General features: G+C 47.7%; 1 protein-coding gene across 1 annotated transcript in view; it reads right to left on the reverse strand.

Annotated features, from left to right (window-relative positions):
* Positions 1-1,116: 1,116 nt before the first annotated feature.
* LOC125714354 (disheveled-associated activator of morphogenesis 1-like) overlaps positions 1,117-25,396 on the reverse strand; it is a 49,085-nt gene continuing 24,805 nt past the window's right edge. The window contains 23 exon segments of the mRNA XM_048984880.1: positions 1,117-2,491; positions 3,240-3,410; positions 3,923-4,054; positions 4,605-4,665; positions 9,561-9,668; positions 10,694-10,862; positions 11,606-11,694; positions 12,928-13,034; positions 13,478-13,562; positions 15,465-15,562; positions 16,360-16,389; positions 17,116-17,223; positions 17,336-17,576; positions 17,578-17,642; positions 17,856-18,043; positions 18,525-18,583; positions 19,028-19,166; positions 19,393-19,510; positions 19,598-19,664; positions 19,755-19,858; positions 19,933-20,043; positions 20,233-20,566; positions 22,298-22,392. Coding sequence (XP_048840837.1) covers positions 2,279-2,491; positions 3,240-3,410; positions 3,923-4,054; positions 4,605-4,665; positions 9,561-9,668; positions 10,694-10,862; positions 11,606-11,694; positions 12,928-13,034; positions 13,478-13,562; positions 15,465-15,562; positions 16,360-16,389; positions 17,116-17,223; positions 17,336-17,576; positions 17,578-17,642; positions 17,856-18,043; positions 18,525-18,583; positions 19,028-19,166; positions 19,393-19,510; positions 19,598-19,664; positions 19,755-19,858; positions 19,933-20,043; positions 20,233-20,566; positions 22,298-22,392 — 2,892 coding nt within the window. The 3' untranslated portion in view covers positions 1,117-2,278.

A 25,396-nucleotide genomic window follows, 5' to 3' on the forward strand; every position in this document is an offset into this window, starting at 1 on the left:
CAACAGCATGACTGTGGCATTATCCAGCACGTGGCTGTGTCTCCTTCCCGATGAGACGCAGATCTGTCTAGCACATCCTCAGGGTAACAAGCCGGAGCGAATGAGACAAGTGAGAAGAACACAGAGGAGATGGGCTGTGCGCTGTCAGAGAACAGAGAGAAAAGTGCAGCTGGTAGCAATGCTGTGGAAAATGACTGTTGTAAGACTAATATTCTGCATCTATGTATCGAAAAATCAATATGTTTGACAACACCGTTCACAAGAATAACTGCATTGAGTGCCAGTTGTGAACAGCTTGTTATTAGCCTTTCAATACTGCATATCAGTTTGTAGTTTATACTAATATTTCGTCTTTAGCCTTGCAAATTTTTTAAACTACTTATACTAGCGGTGAAAATTGTTGAAATACTTAGCATCTTTGGTGTTAAACTTTAAAAATAACTATATGAATATTGGCAGCAATGTTTATAAATTATCAAAGAATGTTCACAAATATCATGTACTGGACCATTAAATGAGTAACTGGAGTAACTGGAATAAAGTGCTGCGATCTCTAAAAATTGGAAGCGCTTCCACAACTTTGGGTACTAGTGTTAAATGAAATGTTATGCAAGTTGGCACTGTTGCACAGTGCTTTGGCTGATGTAACTAGCTGCAGAACATGCCGTCATGGAGACCATGTCCTCACAGGCCACAGTAATCGGTAACATCTCACAGTCAGAGCAGCTGATATGCCCACCGGCGTTTTCAGCATCCAAACTGCATCATTGTTAATTACTATCCACATGCACGTCCACCTAAACGGCCAGTTTCTTTGTCCATCTTAGAGAAATACGTCAAACCACACTGCATTCACTGACCGGCCACAGAAAGCGTCACATCCATACCAAGGTTTTTCGTCTGCCAGTACATTCTCACTGCAACAGTGTAACAGGCTGACAAAAGCCACAGAAGACACTTCTTAAACAAGAAATCCATTAGCAGTGACACTTATATCAGGTTCTTTTTCGGTACAGTGTAGGGTGTCAGATTTTCTAGATGTTTGTGTTTGGTTTGATCGGTATGCAGTAATATTGCTAGTGGTTTGGAAGTAAAAAAAAAAAAGAAATCCACCTGTCAAAAAAACAAACTTTATTCAGGAGAAACACTGTCCCACAGCCACGCTGATGGGAAGGACATTGCAGAGCTTGCTTGCTTTGGAGATGACCTTACATTTCACACGATGGTGGCTCATGTGTGAACTGCAGCTAAACACATTCAGCTGGATGCACCGACGTCAGGTGAAGTTGCACAGTGTTTCAATGAGACACAGACGTGACTTTTACAAAACCCATAAGAGCAGCACATGTTACCGGCGGTAAACGGGGGGTTAATTTCAGAGATTCTGCATCAGTCCAAGACGAAAGTCGACAAAACAAATGAGGCTCAGCTGAACACCTTTTTTAAAAATGTCCTGAGAAAGGAACTTATTCTATAAGGTGAAAATATTTTTGTTTATATATGTTCTTAAACATACTTTAAAACATTTTTTCCCCCCACAAAATTACTGGATAATTGCATGGATTGTTTTTCTGAAGCAACATGGTAACCAAGTTAGGAATTAACATATTAAATGTTAACATATTAAAGGGAATGGGCTTGCAGTCAACCAGAGAGCAGCAGATAAAGCAAGGAAGACACTTGCTGCATTCTGATTGGCTGAGCACGGCCTCTTTCAGCATCACGTGACGCCCTCAGCATGAACAGCTGGCCCTTGCTGCATTCCGATTGGCTGAGCACGGCCTCTTTCAACATCACGTGACCCTCAGTAAGAACAGCTGGCCCTTGCTTCATTCCGATTGGCTGAGCACGGCCTCTTTCAGCATCACATGACCCTCAGTATGAACAGCCGGCCCTCAACAGAGACTTGTCCTCAGCCATGACTGGTGCACTACAATGTTCCCCGTCTCACCTGGTGAAGAGTAAATGTCCGTCTGCACAGGACACTAGAAGCTGGTTCCAATTTCCGTTCTTTTCTCTGCACATTTTCTCAGGGAGTGCCTTTTTTTTGGTTTTGGGACAAAGTTATTAGACATAAATAATGTTAAAATTGTGCTTTCGCACAAGACGACGGTATCATTGTTCAGTTTTACTTTTGCGGAGTTCAAGGGAAGAAGATTGCGAGACAATGAGGAGTAACTTCCAGAGTCTACCACCAGGTGGCAGTCCAGTAGAGGAAAGCAGGCTGAGTAAACATGAGCTCCTCAGCTATGTCTCCGGCGGTCTAACACCAGCCATGTCAGAAGTTGAGTTTGGTGACTGGCCGCTCCCTGCTGCACGTCTCAGCTGCCGGGCTGGTGACACGCTTGCGGTTACGTTTCATCTTGGACAGATCCTTGTCAAAGACTTCGCCTGAGCGCAGTGCCGACACCAGGTCATCGAATTCGCCGTCCTCCTCGCCGTTCTCCTTTGCCTTGCGGGCTTTGCGCTCCTTCTCACGCTGCTCCTTTAACTGGTGGAAATAGGACAAAATGAATCCGGTTTAATCCAGAGCTGTCCCACACCCGAGAGTAACCGGGTCGGCTCATGCAGCAGGTCTGCAGGATACATGAAAATGAAGGTGAGAGGGGCCTTATGCTTGTTCGTATAATAAAACTATGCTGTGGACACCAAGCTCCACTGGCCCAGTGGGTTAACACTGCAGCCTCCCACAGGGGGCGCCATCCGCATCCTGTTAGTGTTCCTAAAACTTGCGGCATTGTGCCACCACATTCCTGTCCCTTTTTTGGGTGATAAGTGAAGACCTTCAGCTGTAACCCTTAACTGACTGACTCGGCTGATTTCATATACACCAGGCTAATAAACTGCAGGTCCTCGGCTGGCATACAGTTCAGTTCAGTTCAGATGTTGGAAAATAAAAGTCTCGTGTCTTTCTAGGAGACAACTGTTCATTGTTCTCCTGCACTGCACAACTTTGTCAAGAAACCTAAAGGTGCTACATGGCTACTGAACTTAAGGATCTGCTCGGGTCCCAGTGCCCTGTGTCTCAGTGGAAAAACATCTTCGCTTCTGTAACTGTCTCCGGATCTCCTTAGGAAATGCGGAAATGCATTATTCTGGCTCTTTAGACAGTCTGTGCATCTGGATGTAGAACTGGAAGGAATGTGGACATTTTTATAGTGAAACTGGAAACCTTTGAGCCAGATCACATGCATGTGCCCATGAACTGAGCGCTCCCAGCCCCCCCCCCGCTAGCTTGCCTGGGCCTCCATGCGCGCTCGCCTCTCCTCCTCCTGCTTGCGACGTCGCATGTTCTCATTCTCCTGTTTGGCCTCGACGAAGGACTGCAGGAACTGGTCAAAGATGCCGAAGAACTCATCGGGCTGCACCTTTCCGCCGTCCTCACCGAAGTGCCTCAGAGCCCTTTGGAACTGCCCCCGCATGCAACAGAAGGCATTTAAGCAGCAGCGCGGGCCGCGGCTCTCTGCTGTGACGCCCCATGCTGGAGCGAACAGCCCCCTCCCTCAGCATGCACCCAGGCCCAAAGGCTAGGCTCAGTTTGTGGGGTTATAGGCCTCTGTCTTCTCAGCTCAGTTAAAATGTTATAAATAAATAAGGACAAAAGAGTCTTAAGTGGGAAGAGCTCAGATAACAGCTGTCACTCCTCTCATGAGATGGTGGCCCGAAACGAACTTTCTGGTATCACAAGTTCTACTGACACTGCTGTCATACCATTTCAGGGTGACACAGCACTGGAGGTATAACCAGTAATTAAAACCGGCTTTGGGTAACAGGCTTAAGGTAACAGGACACCGTCAGCTGCACTGGTTTGCTGGACAGCTTTCAATTTGTAAGCAAGGAACAGAGCCTGATGTGTGTCACCCATTGCTGAAGTGCTGAGAGGGACCACTGGGGCCCGAAGGCGTTTCCACTTCATACTCACTAGATCTTTGGCTTCCTGAAGGGAGTCCTCCACATCAGAGAAGCTGAAGCTGGCCACCGTCACAAACTGGCTCACCACCGACACAAACTTGTCTCCTGGCGCTGGCGTTAGTTTCTTCTGGAACTCCAGCTCCTACCAGAGAGGAAATTAAACAAACGTTCCATGAAACTCAGTTGTACAAGGAGACAGCTACACCTCCATTTTCAGCCCATTTTCTTCTGCCTACAAGCAAACTGCTGTGCATCTAGCCGAGGGCAACTGCAATCCTTACAGGGCTTTTCTAGGTACATTCCGACAGGCAGCCAGTGCTACTGTGTCACATTAATTGCAGCATGAAAATCAACCAAGCTAATCCAAAATGTGCACCCTGCAGACCTCAAGTACTGAAACTGGCCGCCCCGATGCAGGAAACTGTTCTCCCAAGAGCAGAACTGACCCTGCTTCTCTCACTGCTCTGAAATACTGCACCTCACCCTGACCATTAAGCTTCTGGCTCATCTCCGGTCACTGTGCCAGTGAAATGGCCAGTCTGGCTCGATTCATGTTATCCACTCAACAGATCTCTACTGCTTTTCGTTTGCTAACACTTGCTGTCTGAGCAGATGAGATGGAGCCTTTTCATTCTTACTTGCTGCCTGAGTCGGTGGTTACCACCCCCCGCCCCCCCCAGCAGTGTACTCACACTCTCCACGTTTTTCAAGCCGCTACGCAGATTGTTGATTTCTTTATCCAGTTCAGTCATGCTGGAATAGATTGAGAACAGCATTACACTGTTTGCCTGGCATAATGCTCTTATCAAAACAGAACTGCGTATCCCATACCCCATATCTCAATCAGCTGAGTGATTACAGAGACACTTCATTACCAGGAAAAGAAGGGCTCTCTGAAATCTGACCATCCATCTTCTGAGCAAACTCTGCCCCCAGCCCCAAGCAGGCACCCAAGCGACGGACAGCCGGCGGTGTGAAAGGGCCAGTCAGACATCTGATGTAGGAATAGAATCTTTTTTTCACTGGACCACAGTCTGGCCTGGGGCACCTGTCTGGGTTTCAGGTGAGGCTCTCTCTCCATTGCAAAGGCAGGAGAGCAAGTAAAACTGCATGATGTTCTGTGATTGATGTTCTGTCTTCTGTACTTCAGCTTAGACCCAGTAGGCTACCATCTACTAGGAGAAGGAGGCTGGTTCTGGCCAGACTCCAAGATCAGGCCGTTTCTAATAAAACCGTTTGTGTAAAGAACCTGCAGACTTGGGTGTGACTTCCGATTCTAATGTGATGTGGGAGACCTTCAGGCTGAAGGTAGCTGAAGGTTGTGTTGGTGTTGCTAGTCTTCTGAAATGGAGAAGTTTCATCTCGCAGGGCACCCTGGATATTACTGATAGGAGTCACAGTGCACAGCAACTCCAGTCTGTATCGGAAACTGAGAAGGCTATGAGGGTCCTGAGGGCAGATAAGGAGGCTTTGTTAGATGAATCTGTGAGCAGGTGACACACCATCTATTGTCTAGAGAATCACGTCCTGCTTACACAGGAATTGAAGCATTACACACGTCTGAATCTGTTCCTTGGAGAGTTTCAGTCAGGGCGGGTGATGGAACGGTCCTTACAGATGACACTGCAGTTGTGACCCGCTGACCCAGTTTCTTTGAGCATCTGTTTAAACCTGATCTTCCAAGTAGGATATTGGGCATCTCTGGGCCCACAGTTCTTGAGGCTGATCCCCCAGTTTGCAGTGAACCACTCAATGTTACTGAGATTGCATGGGTGGTGAACCAGCTGGGGGTAGGGAAGGCTGTGTGGATCTGTGGTATCCAGGGTGAACTTCTTCAGGCTGTGGTTAGGCTGTCCTCCTGGCATTGCGAGCAATATATGCTTCCATTTGGAAGATGGACGTCATACCAACTACTGCGAAACGGGACATGTTGTCCTTATCTGGGAAGGGAACAGTGATCGCCTGGATTGTGGAACTACAGGAGGATAATACAGGTCGCAGTGCCAGTAAATGTCCTTGCTAGGGTCATCTTCAACAGGATCTTGTTTGCCTAGCAGTGACTGAAGCAGTCTGGTTTTATGCCTAAGAAGTCTACCATTGACCGCATCCTGCCAATGAGGGTTCTCTTTGAGCACAAGTGCGAATATTGGCAGAATTTCTTTGCAGCCTTTGCCAATTTTCTTAAAACGTTTCAGTCAGTTGATTGTACTGCCCTCTAGGACATCGTGAGACTTTGTGAGATGCTCCTGAAGTTGCTGGACATCATGGCCGGCCTGTATACTGGTACTGTGAGTGCTGTGCAGAGTGGAGGCAGAACCTCTGCATTATTCCTAGCTGATTCTGGGGTTTGTCAGGGGTTTGTTCTTCCTCCTACTCTGTTCAATGCTTGCAGGCACTGGTTGTTGGGCAGGACTGTGGGGTCCAGTGACGGTGGAGCGTCCTTTGGTGAAGAAAGATTCACTGATCTTGATTTTGCCAATGACGCTGTGATCTTTGCGGAGTCAATGAGTGAGGAGTCTGAGAGTCTGGGCTTGCGATTGACCGAGATAAAAACCAAGATCCAGACCTTTCATACTGTCTTGGGCACAGCGAACAGCAGTGCGTCTGTCTGCGGCGAGAATCTCGACCACGTCGCGAGGATCACTTACCTTGACAGAGACATTCAAGTCTCTGGTGACTCTTCCTGTGCAGTCAGTAGATGGACTGGGAGAGCATGGGGGTCATGAGGTTGATGGAAAGGGGTGTGTGGCGCTCCTAATATCTATTTACAGGGACGAAGGTTCAAGTCTTAGACCCAGTAGGCTACCATCTACTAGGAGAAGGAGGCTGGTTCTGGCCAGACTCCAAGATCAGGCCGTTTCTAATAAAACCGTTTGTGTAAAGAACCTGCAGACTTGGGTGTGACTTCCGATTCTAATGTGATGTGGGAGACCTTCAGGCTGAAGGTAGCTGAAGGTTGTGTTGGTGTTGCTAGTCTTCTGAAATGGAGAAGTTTCATCTCGCAGGGCACCCTGGATATTACTGATAGGAGTCACAGTGCACAGCAACTCCAGTCTGTATCGGAAACTGAGAAGGCTATGAGGGTCCTGAGGGCAGATAAGGAGGCTTTGTTAGATGAATCTGTGAGCAGGTGACACACCATCTATTGTCTAGAGAATCACGTCCTGCTTACACAGGAATTGAAGCATTACACACGTCTGAATCTGTTCCTTGGAGAGTTTCAGTCAGGGCGGGTGATGGAACGGTCCTTACAGATGACACTGCAGTTGTGACCCGCTGACCCAGTTTCTTTGAGCATCTGTTTAAACCTGATCTTCCAAGTAGGATATTGGGCATCTCTGGGCCCACAGTTCTTGAGGCTGATCCCCCAGTTTGCAGTGAACCACTCAATGTTACTGAGATTGCATGGGTGGTGAACCAGCTGGGGGTAGGGAAGGCTGTGTGGATCTGTGGTATCCAGGGTGAACTTCTTCAGGCTGTGGTTAGGCTGTCCTCCTGGCATTGCGAGCAATATATGCTTCCATTTGGAAGATGGACGTCATACCAACTACTGCGAAATGGGACATGTTGTCCTTATCTGGGAAGGGAACAGTGATCGCCTGGATTGTGGAACTACAGGAGGATAATACAGGTCGCAGTGCCAGTAAATGTCCTTGCTAGGGTCATCTTCAACAGGATCTTGTTTGCCTAGCAGTGACTGAAGCAGTCTGGTTTTATGCCTAAGAAGTCTACCATTGACCGCATCCTGCCAATGAGGGTTCTCTTTGAGCACAAGTGCGAATATTGGCAGAATTTCTTTGCAGCCTTTGCCAATTTTCTTAAAACGTTTCAGTCAGTTGATTGTACTGCCCTCTAGGACATCGTGAGACTTTGTGAGATGCTCCTGAAGTTGCTGGACATCATGGCCGGCCTGTATACTGGTACTGTGAGTGCTGTGCAGAGTGGAGGCAGAACCTCTGCATTATTCCTAGCTGATTCTGGGGTTTGTCAGGGGTTTGTTCTTCCTCCTACTCTGTTCAATGCTTGCAGGCACTGGTTGTTGGGCAGGACTGTGGGGTCCAGTGACGGTGGAGCGTCCTTTGGTGAAGAAAGATTCACTGATCTTGATTTTGCCAATGACGCTGTGATCTTTGCGGAGTCAATGAGTGAGGAGTCTGAGAGTCTGGGCTTGCGATTGACCGAGATAAAAACCAAGATCCAGACCTTTCATACTGTCTTGGGCACAGCGAACAGCAGTGCGTCTGTCTGCGGCGAGAATCTCGACCACGTCGCGAGGATCACTTACCTTGACAGAGACATTCAAGTCTCTGGTGACTCTTCCTGTGCAGTCAGTAGATGGACTGGGAGAGCATGGGGGTCATGAGGTTGATGGAAAGGGGTGTGTGGCGCTCCTAATATCTATTTACAGGGACGAAGGTTCAAGTCTTCAGAGTCTTGGTGCTCCCCGTTTTGCTGTGTGACAAGGATGGTATCCAGTGGAGCCGAGAAGACTGGACTCCTTTGATACTGTGTCTCATCGAAGAATCCTTGGGTACCGCTGGTTTGACTTTGTGTTGAACGAGTGGTTGCTCATGGAGACCCGAATGAAGCACATTTCCTGTATCGTGATCACCCTCAGGGTGATCCGGCTCGCAGAATCCTCATTCCTGACACCTGGTTGTGGCAGATAGATGGCCATTTCTGAAGGGTGAGATTGGATCACATGTTGGCCTGGAGGGTCACCAACTGGGATCCGGAGGTGTTTCGTAACGTGGTGGGTGCGGCAACGCGCTGTACAAGTACATGCTCCTCAACCTGACCTGACCTGACCTGACCTGTTCTGTGATTCCCCACAGCAAGGAATACTATCCGAACAACTTCCGCATAACTGGCTCCCAAATAAGACCATAAACCAGTCTGGCCACCCCAGCAGTGCCACAGAGAGCGAGAATAAGACTCATCTCTTCACGGCTGCCTACATGATGACATCACGCTATTGGAGCAGGAGCTCGGCACTGAATGTGAGCATGCACAGTCAGAGCTTTGTTCACGAAATGTAAGCACCCACCCCCAACCGCCTTGGCTCATCGAGGGGAGACGGGATCAGCTGACACGGTGATGACCTAATGAACACGGCGAACAAACGCTATTCATTAAAGACAGGTATGCGATATTCTGCTGCATAGCAAAATCACTATGCATGTAATTTAATCAGACTCTGCTGCTTGACCTCACACACTCTGTTGTGCAGTTAAAAAAAACAGGTGATGCTACATCTGGCCATATCTGGCAGCTGTAACATATTTAATCTAGTAGCACTAGCAGCCTTCGTAACTAAAGCAGTCTGGTCCGACTTCCAGCGACAATGAGCCAACCCGCCTGCATTAAGGCAGCAAGTCCAAAACTCACGTATATTAGAATTTTCCACTTCATCTATTTTAACACCGAAAGAAACTGGACTTGATGACCTGATGATGAAGTATCTGCACAATCACAGTCTGAACATGTGTTGTTCAGAGGATAAATGAGTAATAATTTTATGAAAATCTGTTCCTATGAAATGAATAAAAGCGCCAAGGTAAGTGTGAGGAGAATAAAGGCATCATTCCAAAGGTAGAATTGTACTTGCCTACAAATCACTAAGGAGGCTTAGATGTCAAGCTCCATACCTGACTTTGGCAGCTTGTCCCACGGCCTGGAGATCCTCCTGGAAGAGCATCACCTTGGGGTACTTCTTCTCCAGGATGGTAATCAGGTAGTGCAGCAGAGTGACAGTCCTGCGAAATGCAAGTATGTTAGGGTTAGTATGTCAGGCACATTTCATGGAGGAAGTCGGCTATCAGGAGTTGGGCTGGGAACCAAACTTTGGTACTTTTGTGGTACCAACCGAAATGCTCCAATGCTATCGATTAAAAAGCTGGCTAATCTTAACTAATACTTGTGTAAAGATCTAAAGTCGCTGGTGATTGGCTGTTTAACGTAACAGAAACACGTTGTAGGGAGAAAAGTATAACCAGAGACAAACTCATCAACTGGTTTGCATGCGTGTTGTTGCTTTTGTGTGTCGCTTAGTGTAAAAAATTAGAAACTAAAAGCGTAGCTGAACAGGGCTCCAGACTGTGTCGATTCAGTCACATTTTGCGACCATTTTGAGCAGGACCACCGGAGCTCGGTCTGATTCAGGTCCTCGGAGGCACTAGTGAGGAGGTGCTTACAGCGATAAACTTGCTGATTGCTTGATCACAAGCACCGGCGCTAACATGGAAGCTATGCGGAAGTGCAGAAAGAGAGAGAGAGCAGATGGGATTATTTTGCACTACATTAAGATCGAATGCCTTTTTGCTCCTGTCTCCATATACTGCCCGTGCGAGCGCTGAAACGTGTCAGCAGAATAACATCACATCTTTTTTTATTCTGTGGAAAATGAAAGATCGATCTGCTGGCCAGATTTCTTCATGAATTATAAACATTTTGCGGGTTGTGTAAGTGAAGTATAAATAGAAAGCCGTGTCCCATTATGACTGAGATCGCTCCCCCCCCCCAGTAACTATTCAATAACTAACACAACAACTTATTCAAATAAAAGATTTGTGTCGTAATGTTTAACATACAGGCATCAGGAAAAGTACTGTTCAGGAACCGGTATGGAAATCAAGGTCTCTTTCAGGTACTGGCATTGAAAAATTTTGAACGACGCTCAGCCCTAAGCAAGAGTGCAGGCTTTACTTTACGTATGTTATGGGTAGCATTAGGACAGGCACACGTCATGGAGATGTGAGGCTATCGGGACTGGAGGCATTACTTATCAATGCTGGACTTGGTGTCGGCAATCTTGTTGAGCGAAGACATCCTGAAGCCGTAGGCGTTGCCCCTCTGGCCCTTGTTCATGTAGTTCCCGAACGCTAGGACCACCTCCAGAAGCTGCTTCAGGTTCCGGCTGTGCAGGACCTCTTTGGAGGCCTTGGTCAGTGCTGGGCAGAGATATTGCATCATGACTTGCATCACCTCAGAAGCATCAATTACCCATTCGCCACGCGAACGCCGGCTTGTGGATAAGAACTCCGGATTTGCAAGCATTCAGGCAGCGAATGTAATCAGAAACATTTTCCACCATATTTATATATATTTGACCTCAAAGAAATACTGGAACGTTTCTGCAAAAATCTCCACACTATCAGAGTCACAAATTTTGAACAGTGACAAAGTGGAGCAAACCCTAACCCTAATTTGAGGCCTTAGGGTGAAAGAACAGGATGTTGGAAAGTAGGAAATATGCTACTAAAGCATGATAATCTGTGGTTTCCCATCCTATGGGGGACAAGACCAGTCATAAAAACCCAAGTCGATGCCTGAAAATGAAAGATTTTTTCTAACCATAACCTGTTATTTCTTACTGAATGGTTGGCTGTGAAGAAACTAACAGAGTCCCAATATTATTAGTGATCAAAATTATATCATAGATGTATTTTACAGGAGTATAACCTAATCACTTCCACTGGAACGAAACAAAGAAAAACTTTGTTTTTTCATATAGTTTCTATTTCCTCTCCCTGATGGCAAGTCAAGTTGGAGGGAAAAACCTTTTGAATATGTGATACATGTGTGTGAACACTTTTTACTGGATGAAACTTGACATTCACAAATGAAGAGCTTTGGTGCGGTTTTCTTTAGCCATACAGCAGTGCCCCTGATCCTCCGCATGAACAACCAGTACCTTCCACTTTGGGTTTGATTTCGGCGATTCGCTCTGCAAACTTCTTCTTGAAGTACAGTGCCTGCAGCCTCTGTTGGTAGTGGTTGATCCTAAGAGAAGGAAAATGAGTTACAAAAAGCCTGACGTTTGATTCCACAGATGTTGATTCAACATGCTAAATCTGCCAAACGATGAGGAACGACTGTGTTAGACCATGCTGTACACATCTGTGTGACAGGCAGTCACCGACTCTCACGACTCTCAGCGACTCTCACCAACTCTCCCCGACATTCGGTGATTCTCGCTAGTCTCACCAACAGCCAAAACTCTTTCGCTGTGTTCGAGGTTCAGCACTTAACCATCTAATATTCCCTCCCCCAGAGGCTGCAGCCATCTCTGCAAGACATTTCAGAAACAATTACACCTAAGTCTCTCTCTCTATTTTTCCTTTCCCCTCTATGTGACCAGAGATGAGAGCACAATGCCTGTCCGCGTCGTGGCAGAACCTCTGACGGGACTCCCAGGAGTCCTGGCACCCTCACAGAGCAGCACCTACTCAGCCGGCCGAAGGCCTGAGGGGGAAGGTGTCCAAAAACACCTCAGCACACTCCTCTCCCCACTCCCCCATGGTAATGCGAAAGGAGCGGCCTGTTTCTGCAGAGACCCGGATGTTCTGAAGCACGGTGTCCTGCACTGACCAGGGCACATGGCACATCAACCGAATCTGGGCCACAGACACGTGGCGTCCTGATTACGTCTCAGGCAGGCACTTCTGGGTCGCTGACACAGCAAGCCCAGCATGCTGATCCAGAAGGACTCCTCAGATACAAAGCGGAGCCTTTGGGAGTCTTTCCCGATGTTATAGTCCGAGGAGCGCCAGAGATTTTGGGCCCCATGACAGCATATCATATTGGGCCCCCAACGCAGACCAATCCAATTATGTTCCAAGCATTTTAGGGCCCTTTACAGTGGCCCCCGCTTAGAGTTTCCCTTACTGCATTTGTTATGAACGATTTGTCTTAAGTAACATCTGCACCCATCCTGCTTTTACAAACTTTTCCTGGGGTGGTGCTGCATTCCTAAGGGGGCACATAAGGCTGAAAATGTCACACAGGTTGAGCACAGATGCAGTGTTCTGACCTGCTCACTCGTCACTTTAAGTGAAGACCACTTAGCGCAACATTAGGTAAACTGTGGTCTAATGCCGGGTGACGAGCGTGACAGGAAGGACGTGTCGCACATTCAGACCAGCATTTCTCACCCACAAACACTCACATCTCCGTTTCATGGCTACAGGAGCCCAGGATCTGCAATCTCACACCTGCCACTGCGTGAGGACCCACCTGCTCATCTCATAGAAGAAGCGGTCAGCTTTGGCCATGCGGTCCAGCTCATGTTTGTGCTCCTCCAGGAGGTCAACGTCACTTTTCTCAGGGACAAACTTCAGGAGCTGAGAAGTTGAAAGCATTTGCCAGCCTAGGTTAGGCGTTAATACTCAGAACACAGCACAGTTCATGCTCTTTACAATGTGCAGTGTCAGCTATCAGATACAGACGCTGCCCAACAATGACTGACTGCAGGACAGGAAGTTAGTGGCAGAGATTCCTCAGATGCCACCTGCTTGATCTCCAAGGCTCATCCTCATGGTCGGCAGAAGGATGCCCTCAGTTTGCTACTTGGGGGCTCTGCAAACCCTCTGCCACCCCCTCCAGGGTCACAAACAGGGAACGGAGACAGGGAACAGAGACAGGGAACAGAGACAGGGAACAGAGACAGGGAACAGAGACAGGGACAGAGCTTCTCCCACACAGGCAGGAGAAAGCTGGAACTGTTCCAGTCTGGACAACCCTGGACATTGCAGCCAGCAAGTAAAATAAGCTCAAAGCAACCCACCTGTTCTAGCATGTCTTTGGGCAGGTCTTCCTGCTCATCCATAGTCAGGATGGCCCTCTTTATCTCGTCGTTGGACAGCTTCAGCCTGGAAGGGAAACGCAGGAGTATCGTCCTGTGATTTGTGTATCACACAGTGTAATGTACCTCTGATTCCCACACCACGCACACCTTCTGCATGGCTTCGCACTGCCACAGCAGGTACTTTGTTGACAGGGTGAATGGTTTGATACACAATGGCTGTAAAATTGTAAGCCAGCTTTAATTTTAACACATGCAAATGTTTCAATAATAAGCAATGTTATAAAGTCATTGATAAAATGTACAATGAATATAAACATTCTATTAAACTTGCATAACTTGCATTACATATAAAGAAAGTTGCAGGACGAAAGGAGTTTCTCCTGAAGAGATGCAATAAGAGTAAATGGGATTTTCCCCGTGGCGTTTGAGGAATGAAGTGGCATATTTCTGCATTTTTGGGTCAGCCCCCCCAGGAAGAAACGAAGGGAGCAGGTGGCCTCCACTCCCAGCCGCCCACCCTCTGCAAGTCTGCCGCAGTGGGGACAGAAACGCCAGGTGACCCAGACCAACGCAGAAGATGCCACATATTTGGGAGGGGAATACCCCCCCTCACCAAAATGAGTGGGACAGTGCCCCGAATGCCTGGATTTTGGCACCCTGCTTCCAGGCGGTCAGCAGCGGCATCACGGCCCCCCATCTCTGCTAGAGCACATCCCTCAGATGGGGTGTGACGCTCAACTTACAAGCTTTGCTTTTCAATGACAAATATCACTTTACGCACACAGCCTACATTCGGGTCGTCTCGGTGCCGCCTGAATAAGAAGCAGCTAGAAAGAATAAGTCCTTCTCTGCAAAACTATGCATGGCTGTGTGATGCCAAGCCGAGCTTCATTTCTCAGCAAGCACATCCCAGAGAATCTTCTGAGGATGACTGCGTACCCAGGGTCCCATTAGTCATATAGTTCTGAAACATTACACGGCTTCAAAAAGTCATCTCAAAGGCAAGAATCCGCCCTGTGATAATGTGGGTCCTTCCTTGCAAGGTGACTGACTAATTACTGACTAACCAAAAAGATCTCCTGTCTCTCTTTTTTTCAGGTGCAAAATCCCGACAGAGAACAGGAGGGATTACTCTGCTTTCTTCTGAAGAACATTTTAACAACATTCTGCAAACCCATACTTTTACAATATGGAAAACGTATCTAGTACTTGACTAAGAACTGCTGATCAATGGTTGATTCACCACAAAATACATCTCCCCAATGTTTTCAAGTACACACTCACAATATAACAATCACAATGTAACACGGGCTGAAAAGTAACCATCACCAAAAGCGAATCTTTTGTTCCCCATTGTAACCAAAGTGAATGAAGTCAGAATAAAAATGATTTCATTAAAAAAATCAAGCTAAATCAAAAAAAAATCAAGGTAAAATGTCACTAATGGAAAAGACAGACATCTGTCTACTGGAATAAGATCCCAAGAAGACAGTAAATGAAAGAGCACGGGGAAGGGGGAACGCGGGGGGAACGCGGGGGAACGCGGGGGAACGCGGGGGAATGCGGGGGAACGCGGGGGGAACGAGGGGGGAACGCGGGGGGAACGAGGGGGGAACGCGGGGGAACGCGGGGGGAACGCGGGGAAATGCGGGGAACGCGGGGGGAACGAGGGGGGAACGCGGGGGAACGCGGGGGGAACGCGGGGAAATGCGGGGAACGCGGGGGGAACGCAGGGGGAACGAGGGGGGAACGCGGGGGGAACGTGGGGGGGGACGCGGGGGAACGCGGGGGGAACGCGGGGGAAACGCGGGGGAACGCGGGGGGAACGCGGGGGAACGCGGGGGGAACGCGGGGGGAACGCGGGGGAAACGCGGGGGAACGCGGGGGGAACGCGGGGGAACGCGGGGGGAACGCGGGGGGAACGCGGGGGGAACCACGAGCGGCGAGACGAACATGGGAGCCTCACCGCGACAGGAGGATGTTGCAGTTCTGGGCTCGGCGGCCGTCGATGACAGACAGCTCCTTAACCTTTTTAGAGCTTACAGGATCTTCCTCGTTCTCTTTCTGAAGAAGGGTGAAACATACGTTCCGTCTTAGCAACATTCCCAATTGCATTAGGATATTACACTGGATCAAAAAAGATCAAAGCCGATCCGCAGTGGAATGTTGGCGTGTTTAAGGTGTGTAAAAAATGACACTTTTATGTAGCATTTTGCAGACCTAAGTAAGTGAATTATGTAAAACATAAAGAGAGACTTTTTACAATAAAAAGGCTAAAGACGACATGCGGAACGGTGAAGGTATCAGGCTTAAAACACGCAGCATAACTAAACAGCACTTCCTGTTGTTTGCTCCCAAATCGGAAATGTCTGGGCGTCGTCATTCCAGACAGGTTATGAGAAGCTGACAGTCACACTGAGAGATGCGACGCCAATCTGTGTTATTACAGAGAAGCGAGTCAGCAGAGTATAACGTACCATGATGGGCCAAATCAGCCTGTCAGCGACTCGGTACAAAGGCAGGCAGTCACACTGGTTTTCTGTCATAAAATATGTAAAGTGCATACTGGACTAGAACAGCTATAGAGCCCTTAAACCAGTGTTTCTCACCCCAGTCCTGGGGGTAACTCCCTCCCAGCTCCCAGTGAAGAACACCGAAAACCTGGTGGAGGTATGTTGAGGTGTACAGGGAGCCAGGATGGAACCAAAATGTGGTCTCTGATGACCGGCATGAGAAACACTGCTTTAAAGCAACAGTGATGTTTGAAATCAAAGGACAATTCTAATGGGCAATGCTGATGGGCAGTGCTGATGGGCAATGCTGATGGGCAATGCTCTGATTGCTGAGATCGAGGGACTCACCTGCCTGCTGTTACTGACCACAAAGAAGTCCTGAAAGGCAGACAGAAAGCAGGGAAGAGGCTACATAAATTAGAACGGGTGAAATCCGCCACATCAGAGCAGTAAGCCATGAGTCAGCAATGCATTGTGGGAGAATACGGAAGCAGCCTGGAATTGCTGTCTCAGGTTTTCTGAGCAATCGCTCATATTAGTAGCACAATGAAGTCAACTGAACATTCTTAGAGCCTCACTTATATATAAAAAGAAATCAATTAGAAACACACAGAAACAAATGCAAACTCTATAATGTACATAAGCATGATGTCTTTAAACTTTGTAACAAATCAGATTCACATATTCCTGAAATACACAAAATCAACACACAAGGGCAAGTCTATGGAAAAGGCAGGACATTTTTGATGGAGAACAATTTTGCACCAAATTTCATCCTGCTATAATTTAAACACATTGCCGACAGATTCCTGGTGTTAATAGACTGATACGTCACTGACACACATTTGAGAAACATTTCAGTGGTTATTCAAGCCGTGCTGGTGACTGTTAAGCAAACTGACCTTTTCTGAGAATAGGATTCTGCAGTTATTAGTTGTGCTTCTGTGGGTTTATCAATACCATGATATTCACATGCATGTTTCCATGGTGACAGCCTCACGGCTCATGCACAACAGTCAATGGTAGCATCAAATGACACATATGACAGGGAACTACAGAGAAGATGCCACACATCAGTATAAAGGGATGACCAATGCACATCACCTGCTGCCTCTGGTAGGCTGAGAAGGTCTTCTCAATGTCATCCAGGTCTAGGACCTTAAAAACCTTGACATCATCAACCTCAGCCCAGACTGTTCCCTCGAGTTTATCCTGGGGGGGGTTAGATTTCCAAAGGTGAGACTTGTAGGTGAGAGCTTCGTTTCCTCTGATAATGGCTGCATTCATTCTGTCTGTGTCTGGCCTAGGGTCGAGCCCCACGTACCTCAGAGAGTTTGGCCCAGTTGAAGGACTTGAGCGGGTTAGACGGCTGCGGAATGTTCTTCTTCTTAAGGGCAGGCCTCATAGGAGCTCCCAGTGGAGGAGGGGCCCCAAAGAGGGGAGGGCATCCAGGAGGAGGTGGGGGACCACCTAGAGGAGGTGGTGGTGGTGGTGGTGGAGGTGGGCCACCGCAGGGTTGAGGCGGAGGTGGAGGGGGCATACACCCTGGTGGAGGTGGGGGGTAGCGGCAAAGGGGCCCCAGGTGGACCTCGAATGACGGGGGGGCCTCCGGGGATAGCAGCTTGCTGTCTCTGCCAGTAAGATACAGATAGGTGAGACAGCGCCCCCTGTGGGACCCACAGTGACTCACACCCTCACGCACTGCTGCAGGGAGTGACCTCTGAACTCTACAAATGTCATTTAAGATACTGTTTAATCAGACTATCGAGACAACAGACAGGTCACTAGCACCCACAGGAAGGAGAAATCACCCCCCTCCCTTTGTGGATGTGTGGGAGACGTACCAAGCTGAGCTCCTGCAGCTGGCAGGAGAGCTCCGACACCTGGTGCTTGACGGCTCGGTGCTCGGTAGTCTCCTTCTCCAGCTTCTCCTTCATCTTGTTGAGCGTCTGCATCATGTCCTCCTTCTCCTGGGTCTTGGCATCACACTCGCGTTCCTTTTTCTCCAGCTTTAGCTGCAGCTCCTGGTGCTCTGTGAGGTCAGAGGTCACAGGAGACACCCACCAGCATTTCAGCAGGGTCACTGCGATGCAAAGCCCTGTAGCCAGTCACCTTGGCTGCTGCATGAGCAAAGCTGCTCGGGCTATTAGCTGCAGAGAAACTCAGTGCAAAGGGAGAAATATAACCAGGATGCATAGCAAGAAGATTCAGAACCATGCTGCTAGCTTGACAGTCTAAAGACAAAACAAGGCGAAATGTCGCAATGTGTAAATTCCTTAAGCAGTACTATGATTCTGTGTTTCAAAATTTCAACTGATGTGTCTAAAATCCATGGTATACCCCATGGACAAGCAGGCATACAGGCAGGCAGGCAGACAGACAGACAGACTGACAGACACATACAGACAGACAGGCAGGCAGGCAGACAGACAGACTGACAGACACATACAGACAGATAGGCAGGCAGACGGAAAGACAGACACAGACAAGCACACAGGCATTGCTGCCCTTACCCTTCCGCATTTTCTCAGCTTGTTCTTTCCACTGCTTCACTTCATTTTCGTTGACCAGCCTGTAAAATAAGTATTTCTCTTAATTAAAATATGGCATTTGGTCCCGTCCTACACTGACCCCCAAGTCATTCCCGTTACTGATCACTTGTTTTCCAAATGCCCTGAAGCACAGATTAAAGTCTTTGCAATATGCTACATTTCATGGATCCTTCAATGAGCGAAGCTGGAACTGGGCAGCCTATAACCAGCATAACAGAGGTAGAGGCCATTGATAAGCTAAAAAGGCCCAGAGAAACTCAAGGTAAATCACGCGGCAAGCAGAGGGAAAGGAGCAGACAAGAAAGAAAACAAATAGCATTTAAGTATCCCTCCCAGTTTAGTAACACATCTAAAATAAGAAGTTTCTTTCTCATGGGAGAAGTCCACAAATGGGCAGGCAATCAGGACAGAATCTGGGGAAATACAGACACAGGAAGGGCAAAGAGTAGAATTTCACTGCTTACATGCGAACCACATTTTTGACGTTGAAGTTCTCCAGTGGTGTGGCGTCAGGGTCGTGACCTTTGTCACTCTGCAGCACCATCTGCTGTACGATGCGATCCAGGAGCAGCCAGTAATGTACGGTGTTCCCGCACCTCTTATCTGAGGAGAGAGCAGGTTTTGCATGAGCTTGCTTATCACAAAGCTGCTAGGCCTCAACCCAGCTGACAGACATGTCACTCCTTTAATGAGTGACCCCCTCACAGGGAAACAAAGAGGATTAATGAGGATTTTGAGGACCGTGATTCGCAAAAGCAAGGTCAGACTTAGACACTATTCCTGCTAGAGCCAATGGCAATAAAGCAAAGATGTAACGGCACTGACTTACGAGGCATGAGGAGACAGTGGTGGAGCACAGAGAGGAGGTGTGGGTACGCGTCCGTGTGGCTCAGCTTCTTACGGATGAGGTCGAACACTTGGGTGGCACTCTTAGTGTCTATATGAACCTGAAACCATCCGACATAAGCAGCCAGGTTATGGACTGCCATCAAGGGGACTGAGAACAGCCTGTTCTGCAATCAGGAGGAACTTACAGATTCAAAACGCTTGGACAAGGTCAGCTCATCATCGTTTCGCAACATTTCAAAGAAGTCCAAATGCCTGGGAAAAAATTAGATCTGATCGATTCAACAACCCCAAGGATGTGCACCCTCCCGAGGTCTGGATGCAAAGGGTGATGAAGGGACTTACCTGTCTAACGTGGAATTTTCATGGGAGCGTAATTTATCTATGACCGGTTGGATGCCCAGCATGAGGAACTCGTACCGTAGGTGGACACGGAACTCCAAGTTTGCCTGAGGTCAGAGGTCAAAGTGTCAGTGTCATAGGGACCAAAAAGGGATCACAAGTGCGAGGCTGCAGCCCTCACCTCCCCAGCCCCTTGGCTGAGCACCGCGTTGATGAAGGACATGATGGCCGTCTTCAGGTTCACCTCATCTCGGTACCGCCCTGTGCTCCTGTCCAGGTCATTTATCAAGGTCTGTAAAGAACACCATCGCGATGTCACTTATTATGGGGCTGAGTACCATAACGACTGGCACCACTGATTGCTACACCTTTGAGCTTTCAGCACAATATCAGCAGCACCTAAGAACAGGTGTCTTCTGATGATTTATAATATTATTTAGCTTATAGCTGCATCTGTTAACTTCGTGGCAGGGAAACAAACCTGGAAACGAGTCCTCTCACAGGCAAACTTCTGGTAGTGCAGCATGGCCTGCAGGACCTTCCTGTGGCCTCCAGGGACCAGGCAGACAGCGCCCATGATCTCCAGCACGGCTACCTTGGTCTTGATGTTCTCTGTGCTCAGGCTTTGGGCGATGATGTTGATGCTCTCAGAGTGTGCCAGCACGTGTGCCCGGCCCTGCGAGTTGTTCATCAGGGCCTTGATGCATCCGATCAGTGAGGTATGGATCTGCGACTCTGTCGTCTCGTAGTCCATGCTCTTCAGGAAGTTCAGGATACACGACAGGCCATCCAGGTCGATGAACCTGGTCACGAACCTTGGTGGGGAACAGAAAGGAGGGTAGCTTGAGAACCTGAGCAGCACAGAACTTAGAAGCTAACATAACAGTTAGCCACAGTATGGATGTGAGGCTTGGTCTGGGGCAGGTTAATGCCCAGCGAGAGACCAACATGACATGTTAATCTATTGTGATGTATAGGAATACTCATAAGTTGTGAGGGCAACAACATTAACAAATCAAAATTCCAAAACAAACCTGCATGTTCTGTGAAATCTTTCTTGATGCCAGAATAAGCTGGAGAACATTACAAGTACGTAGAGCTGCAGCTATCAATTATTTTAGTAATCGAGTATGCTGTCGATTATTCCATCGATTAATCGAGTAATCGGGTCAAAATACTTTTGTCTTATTAAAGAGCAATAGTGACTATTCAAAAAAGCAAAAATAGACGGGTCTCTTAAAATGAACAACTCATGGGTTTCCTCTTTAGGAACATTTTTAATGATTGAACTCCATACAACAACTGACAAAATAACTAAACCCTTTTAGTGCATTGATGTACATATTTGTTTTTGGTTTTTTTTTAAGAAAACACTTTATCTTTGCATTTAATAAATAAAATATCAAATAAAATTACTGAAAAAGAGAGGAAATAATAATTCAGTGTCTCAGAGTTTTACCGGCCCAAGGCTGTTGGAGGGGGGGGTAATTTTTATATTATTATGTTTATATTATATTATTTATATTATTATTATATAATATTATTCATATTAATCTAAATCTGCAAAATAATATTACTAAAGCCTTGAAATAGATTAAATTTTATTTTACGTTCTATAGCTTTACTGTAACCTTGCTGCTGTGGAAGACAAACGGCGGTGGATGGGAGCAGCAGTAATCGTCGCTTTTCTTTACCTTTCAGCTTGTTGAACAGCTGGTTTGATTACGGACTCTCGCCAGCTCTTTACCAGTAAAGGTTTAGGTGCGATTACAAGCACTGCTGCTGTTTTCCTTCACTGCACCTGAGTTCACCATCTCTGTAACGGAACCGTCTCTTTGCTCTTAGTGTATAGACGGGCTCCAGCTCCATGTTAAACTACGACAGCATCATTTTCACTGCTGTTGTGTTATCAGTGTTTTTTGAGGAAAAATAGGGGCTGCTTGGGCTGAATCTTGTTATACTTTTTTTATTCACACATATTCCCATAAATACGTTTCTATCGCAGGTTTATTTTAGCCGCAGATGCGAGTGACACTCGCGCTTACCATGTACTGGTTCTGCTCTGTGGACTGGATGCATAGACTGGGTGCTTTCTGTGGAGATGTTGAATCATTGACGTTGTGCTATTGTGGTAAGCTAATTCGGATTTACAATGGACACACTGTACAGTATTTTCGCTTTTCTTTTGTTTGAAATGGTCCCAAACTCCAGACATTTTTCTTCTCCTCCGACTTTCCTCACTATTTTCCCTGTCTTCCTCCATCGCGCCATCAAATCAAACCTGCTACACGTAATGCAGCGTAAGCACACTGTGCGACAGTAATAATCCTCCGAGTGAAACACGGTGATCACTAAGCAGTACATAGTCGTGCGGATTACACGAAGCATCGAAGCAAAGAATTTGCATAGAGGATTTTTTTGTAATCCAGTTATTCGAGTTACTCGATGAATCGTTGCAGCCCTACAAGTATGTCTGGTGCACAAACGGACAAGACTGCAGACCTGCGAGCTTCTGCTTATTGCACACGCGCATTAACACTGATCACCTCATTGGCTGCGTCCGCAAAGCCGTCTTCAAGCTTTCAATGGTCTTGTTCCTTTCCTCTTCATCCTCTTTATCTAAGGCCAGAAGAGTCTTCCTCTAAAACCAAAAAAGCAAAAATATTTTAAGCAGTCCTCAAGAATAACAAATAAAAAGCACCATTGTCTTACTGACTTTGCGAACTGCATAAAATCACATAATTTCTGCTCATGGTAATAGACGCTGTTTTGCTTACGTAGAGGATGCCGTTTCACTTTAAACCAGATGTTTAAATTAATTTCAGTAAATGGCCACATTCAACCCAGTGAAATTTCAGGCGAGTCATACCGGTTAGATCTAGATCTAGCAGACTAATAACACATTAGCAACAGCTTTCACCTTCACTGCTCTCCTATGACTCCTTCATTACTGCCAGAAGTCCATTAGTGTTCTTTCTGCTCTCAACTGCCCTTGTAAGCCGTTGTGTTCTTCGGCATGGTCAGGCATGTACATAGTTGTGTTTTTCGGCATGGTCAGGCATGTACATAGTTGTGTTTTTCAGCATGGTCAGGCATGTACATAGTTGTGTTTTTCGGCATGGTCAGGCATGTACATAGTTGTGTTCTTCGGCAGGGTCAGGCATGTACATAGTTGTGTTTTTCGGCATGGTCAAGCATATACATAGTTGTGTTTTTCGGCATGGTCAGGTATGTACATAGTTGTGTTTTTCAGCAGGGTCAGGCATGTACATAGTTGTGTTTTTCAGCATGGTGAGTCTTGTAAGCAGCTGTCTTACATTATAGATCATATTTATTGTATTTGATATACAGAATCAAAAACCATTTGTGAGATTTTCAATCAAAACTTAAAGACCCAGGGAAAGGGGGAAGTGCAGAAATGTGCAGCAGCAAATGGACCATCTGAGCAGCCCGACAAACAGGAAACCCACCTGGATGGGTGCTGAGGCCACTTCACTAGGGATGAGTGGGTTGGGTCACACTGGACCCCACGTGATTCCCACACCTCCTTCCCTCTCCAAATCAGCAAAACAGTTATTAATTTAACCTCTGATTCAAAGCAGAAGAACCTGACATGTCACTCTGGCCATCTATACAGGCCCGGTCTCCATGCTGCCTGAGCCTCAGGCTCCATCTTGCCTGCCCAGACAAGCTGCTGCTCTAGGTAAAGTCCCCGTCCTGCCTGCCCAGACAAGCTGCTGCCCTGGGTACAGTCCCCGTCCTGCCTGCCCAGACAAGCTGCTGCTCTGGGTACAGTCCCCGTCCTGTTTGCCCAGACAAGTTGCTGCTCTGGGTACAGTCCCCGTCCTGCCTGCCAAGACAAGTTGCTGCTCTGGGTACAGTCCCCGTCCTGCCTGCCAAGACAAGTTGCTGCTCTGGGTATAGTCCCCGTCCTGCCTGCCCAGACAAGTTGCTGCTCTGGGCACAGTCCCCATCCTGCCTTCCCAGATAAGCTGCTGCTCTGGGTACAGTCCCCATCCTGCCTTCCCAGACAAGTTGCTGCTCTGGGTACAGTCTCCGTACTGCCTGCCCAGACAAACTGCTGCTCTGGGTACAGTCCTCGTCCTGCCTGCCCAGACAAGTTGCTGCTTTGGGCACAGTCCCCATCCTGCCTTCCCAGATAAGCTGCTGCTCTGGGTACAGTCCCCATCCTGCCTTCCCAGATAAGCTGCTGCTCTGGGTACAGTCCCCATCCTGCTTGCCCAGACAAGTTGCTGCTCTGGGTACAGTCCCCATCCTGCCTTCCCAGATAAGCTGCTGCTCTGGGTACAGTCTCTGCACCCACCTGTGCATTCTAAGAGCCCCAAAGGGTGGCAGCAGTCAGGTCACCCAGATCACACAGACAGGATGGCCTGATTCCTCGTGGGCTGATTATTCACTCCATTCCCTCATGCCTGGTATCTCTTTCTCATTTATTAATCTCCACTGGCTTATTTCGGATGTGCGCTCTCTATCTGGGCCTGGAAGTTCAGCAGCCGCGGCTGACTCCTTTGGTTCTGGACTCAGCAATGCTCCTGCTGGGCTGACTGGCGAGCTTTGGAACGTGCCCATATTGCAGGAAGTGAAAGCATGGGGACATACCTGCTCGCTGAACTCCTGCTTCATGGTTACTTTTTGGACCATTTACACTCTGATTCATCACCCGCGTAATTCTATCACCTGTATCTCGCCCGAGGCATCATAAACAACACAGGCATGCTTTGGGCGATGCGTTTACATTTCCTAAATAGAACAGAAAGTTTGAGGACAATGTTTACAGTGTTAAAAGTGACTAACCATCTAACAGCGGCGAGGCCAAAAGAATAATGAGTGAAGCACTGCTGCTGCTGCCTGTCTTTGCAGTGCTCGAGTATCATAAGTAGTTTCAGTGACTGCAGTGCACAGGTGATAACTCTCTTCAGGAACTGGCTCACTGGTTAGCGCTGCGGCCACTAAATTCCAGGGCCCCGGGTTCAGCTCCCACCCTGGGCTTATGTGCATAGAGGCAGTCTTGTTCACATGGGTTTTTCCCAAGTGGCTTCCACTTAGAGTACAAAAACACACAGTTCTGTGAACCCGAGTCTCCAAATGTGAATGAATATGAATGAATGCCTGAGGTAGAGTGGAATGCCATCCATGGTGCCCCCCCACCCCATATGCTCCTGAAGAACCGGTGCTGCATAAGCCTTCATGGAAAATAGATATGGCAGATTGATAACCTGATAAACATCAGCAATGAAGTATTACATTCGGTTTGGTATTATAGTATAAATGTCCATTTCTGTAAAGCAGCATTATTCTGCCAATTCACATATTTCTCATATTACATATAAATTATCTGACAACAGATATTCTGTAAATGAAGCCTGCTTCTGAGATCCTACTGTCATGCCCACAACGGAGCCCATGTGTTGCCTGTGTTGTGAGCTGTGCGAATGCTGTCCGGTGCACCAGCGCGCACTGTGCGAATGCTGTCCGGTGCACCAGCGCGCACTGTGCGAATGCTGTCCGGTGCGCCAGCGTGCACTGTGGGAATGCTGTCCGGTGCACCAGCGTGCACTGTGGGAATGCTGTCCGGTGCACCAGCGTGCACTGTGGGAATGCTGTCCGGTGCGCCAGCGTGCACT

This window comes from Brienomyrus brachyistius, chromosome 19 (assembly GCF_023856365.1).
Source record: "Brienomyrus brachyistius isolate T26 chromosome 19, BBRACH_0.4, whole genome shotgun sequence".
Lineage (NCBI taxonomy): Eukaryota > Metazoa > Chordata > Actinopteri > Osteoglossiformes > Mormyridae > Brienomyrus > Brienomyrus brachyistius.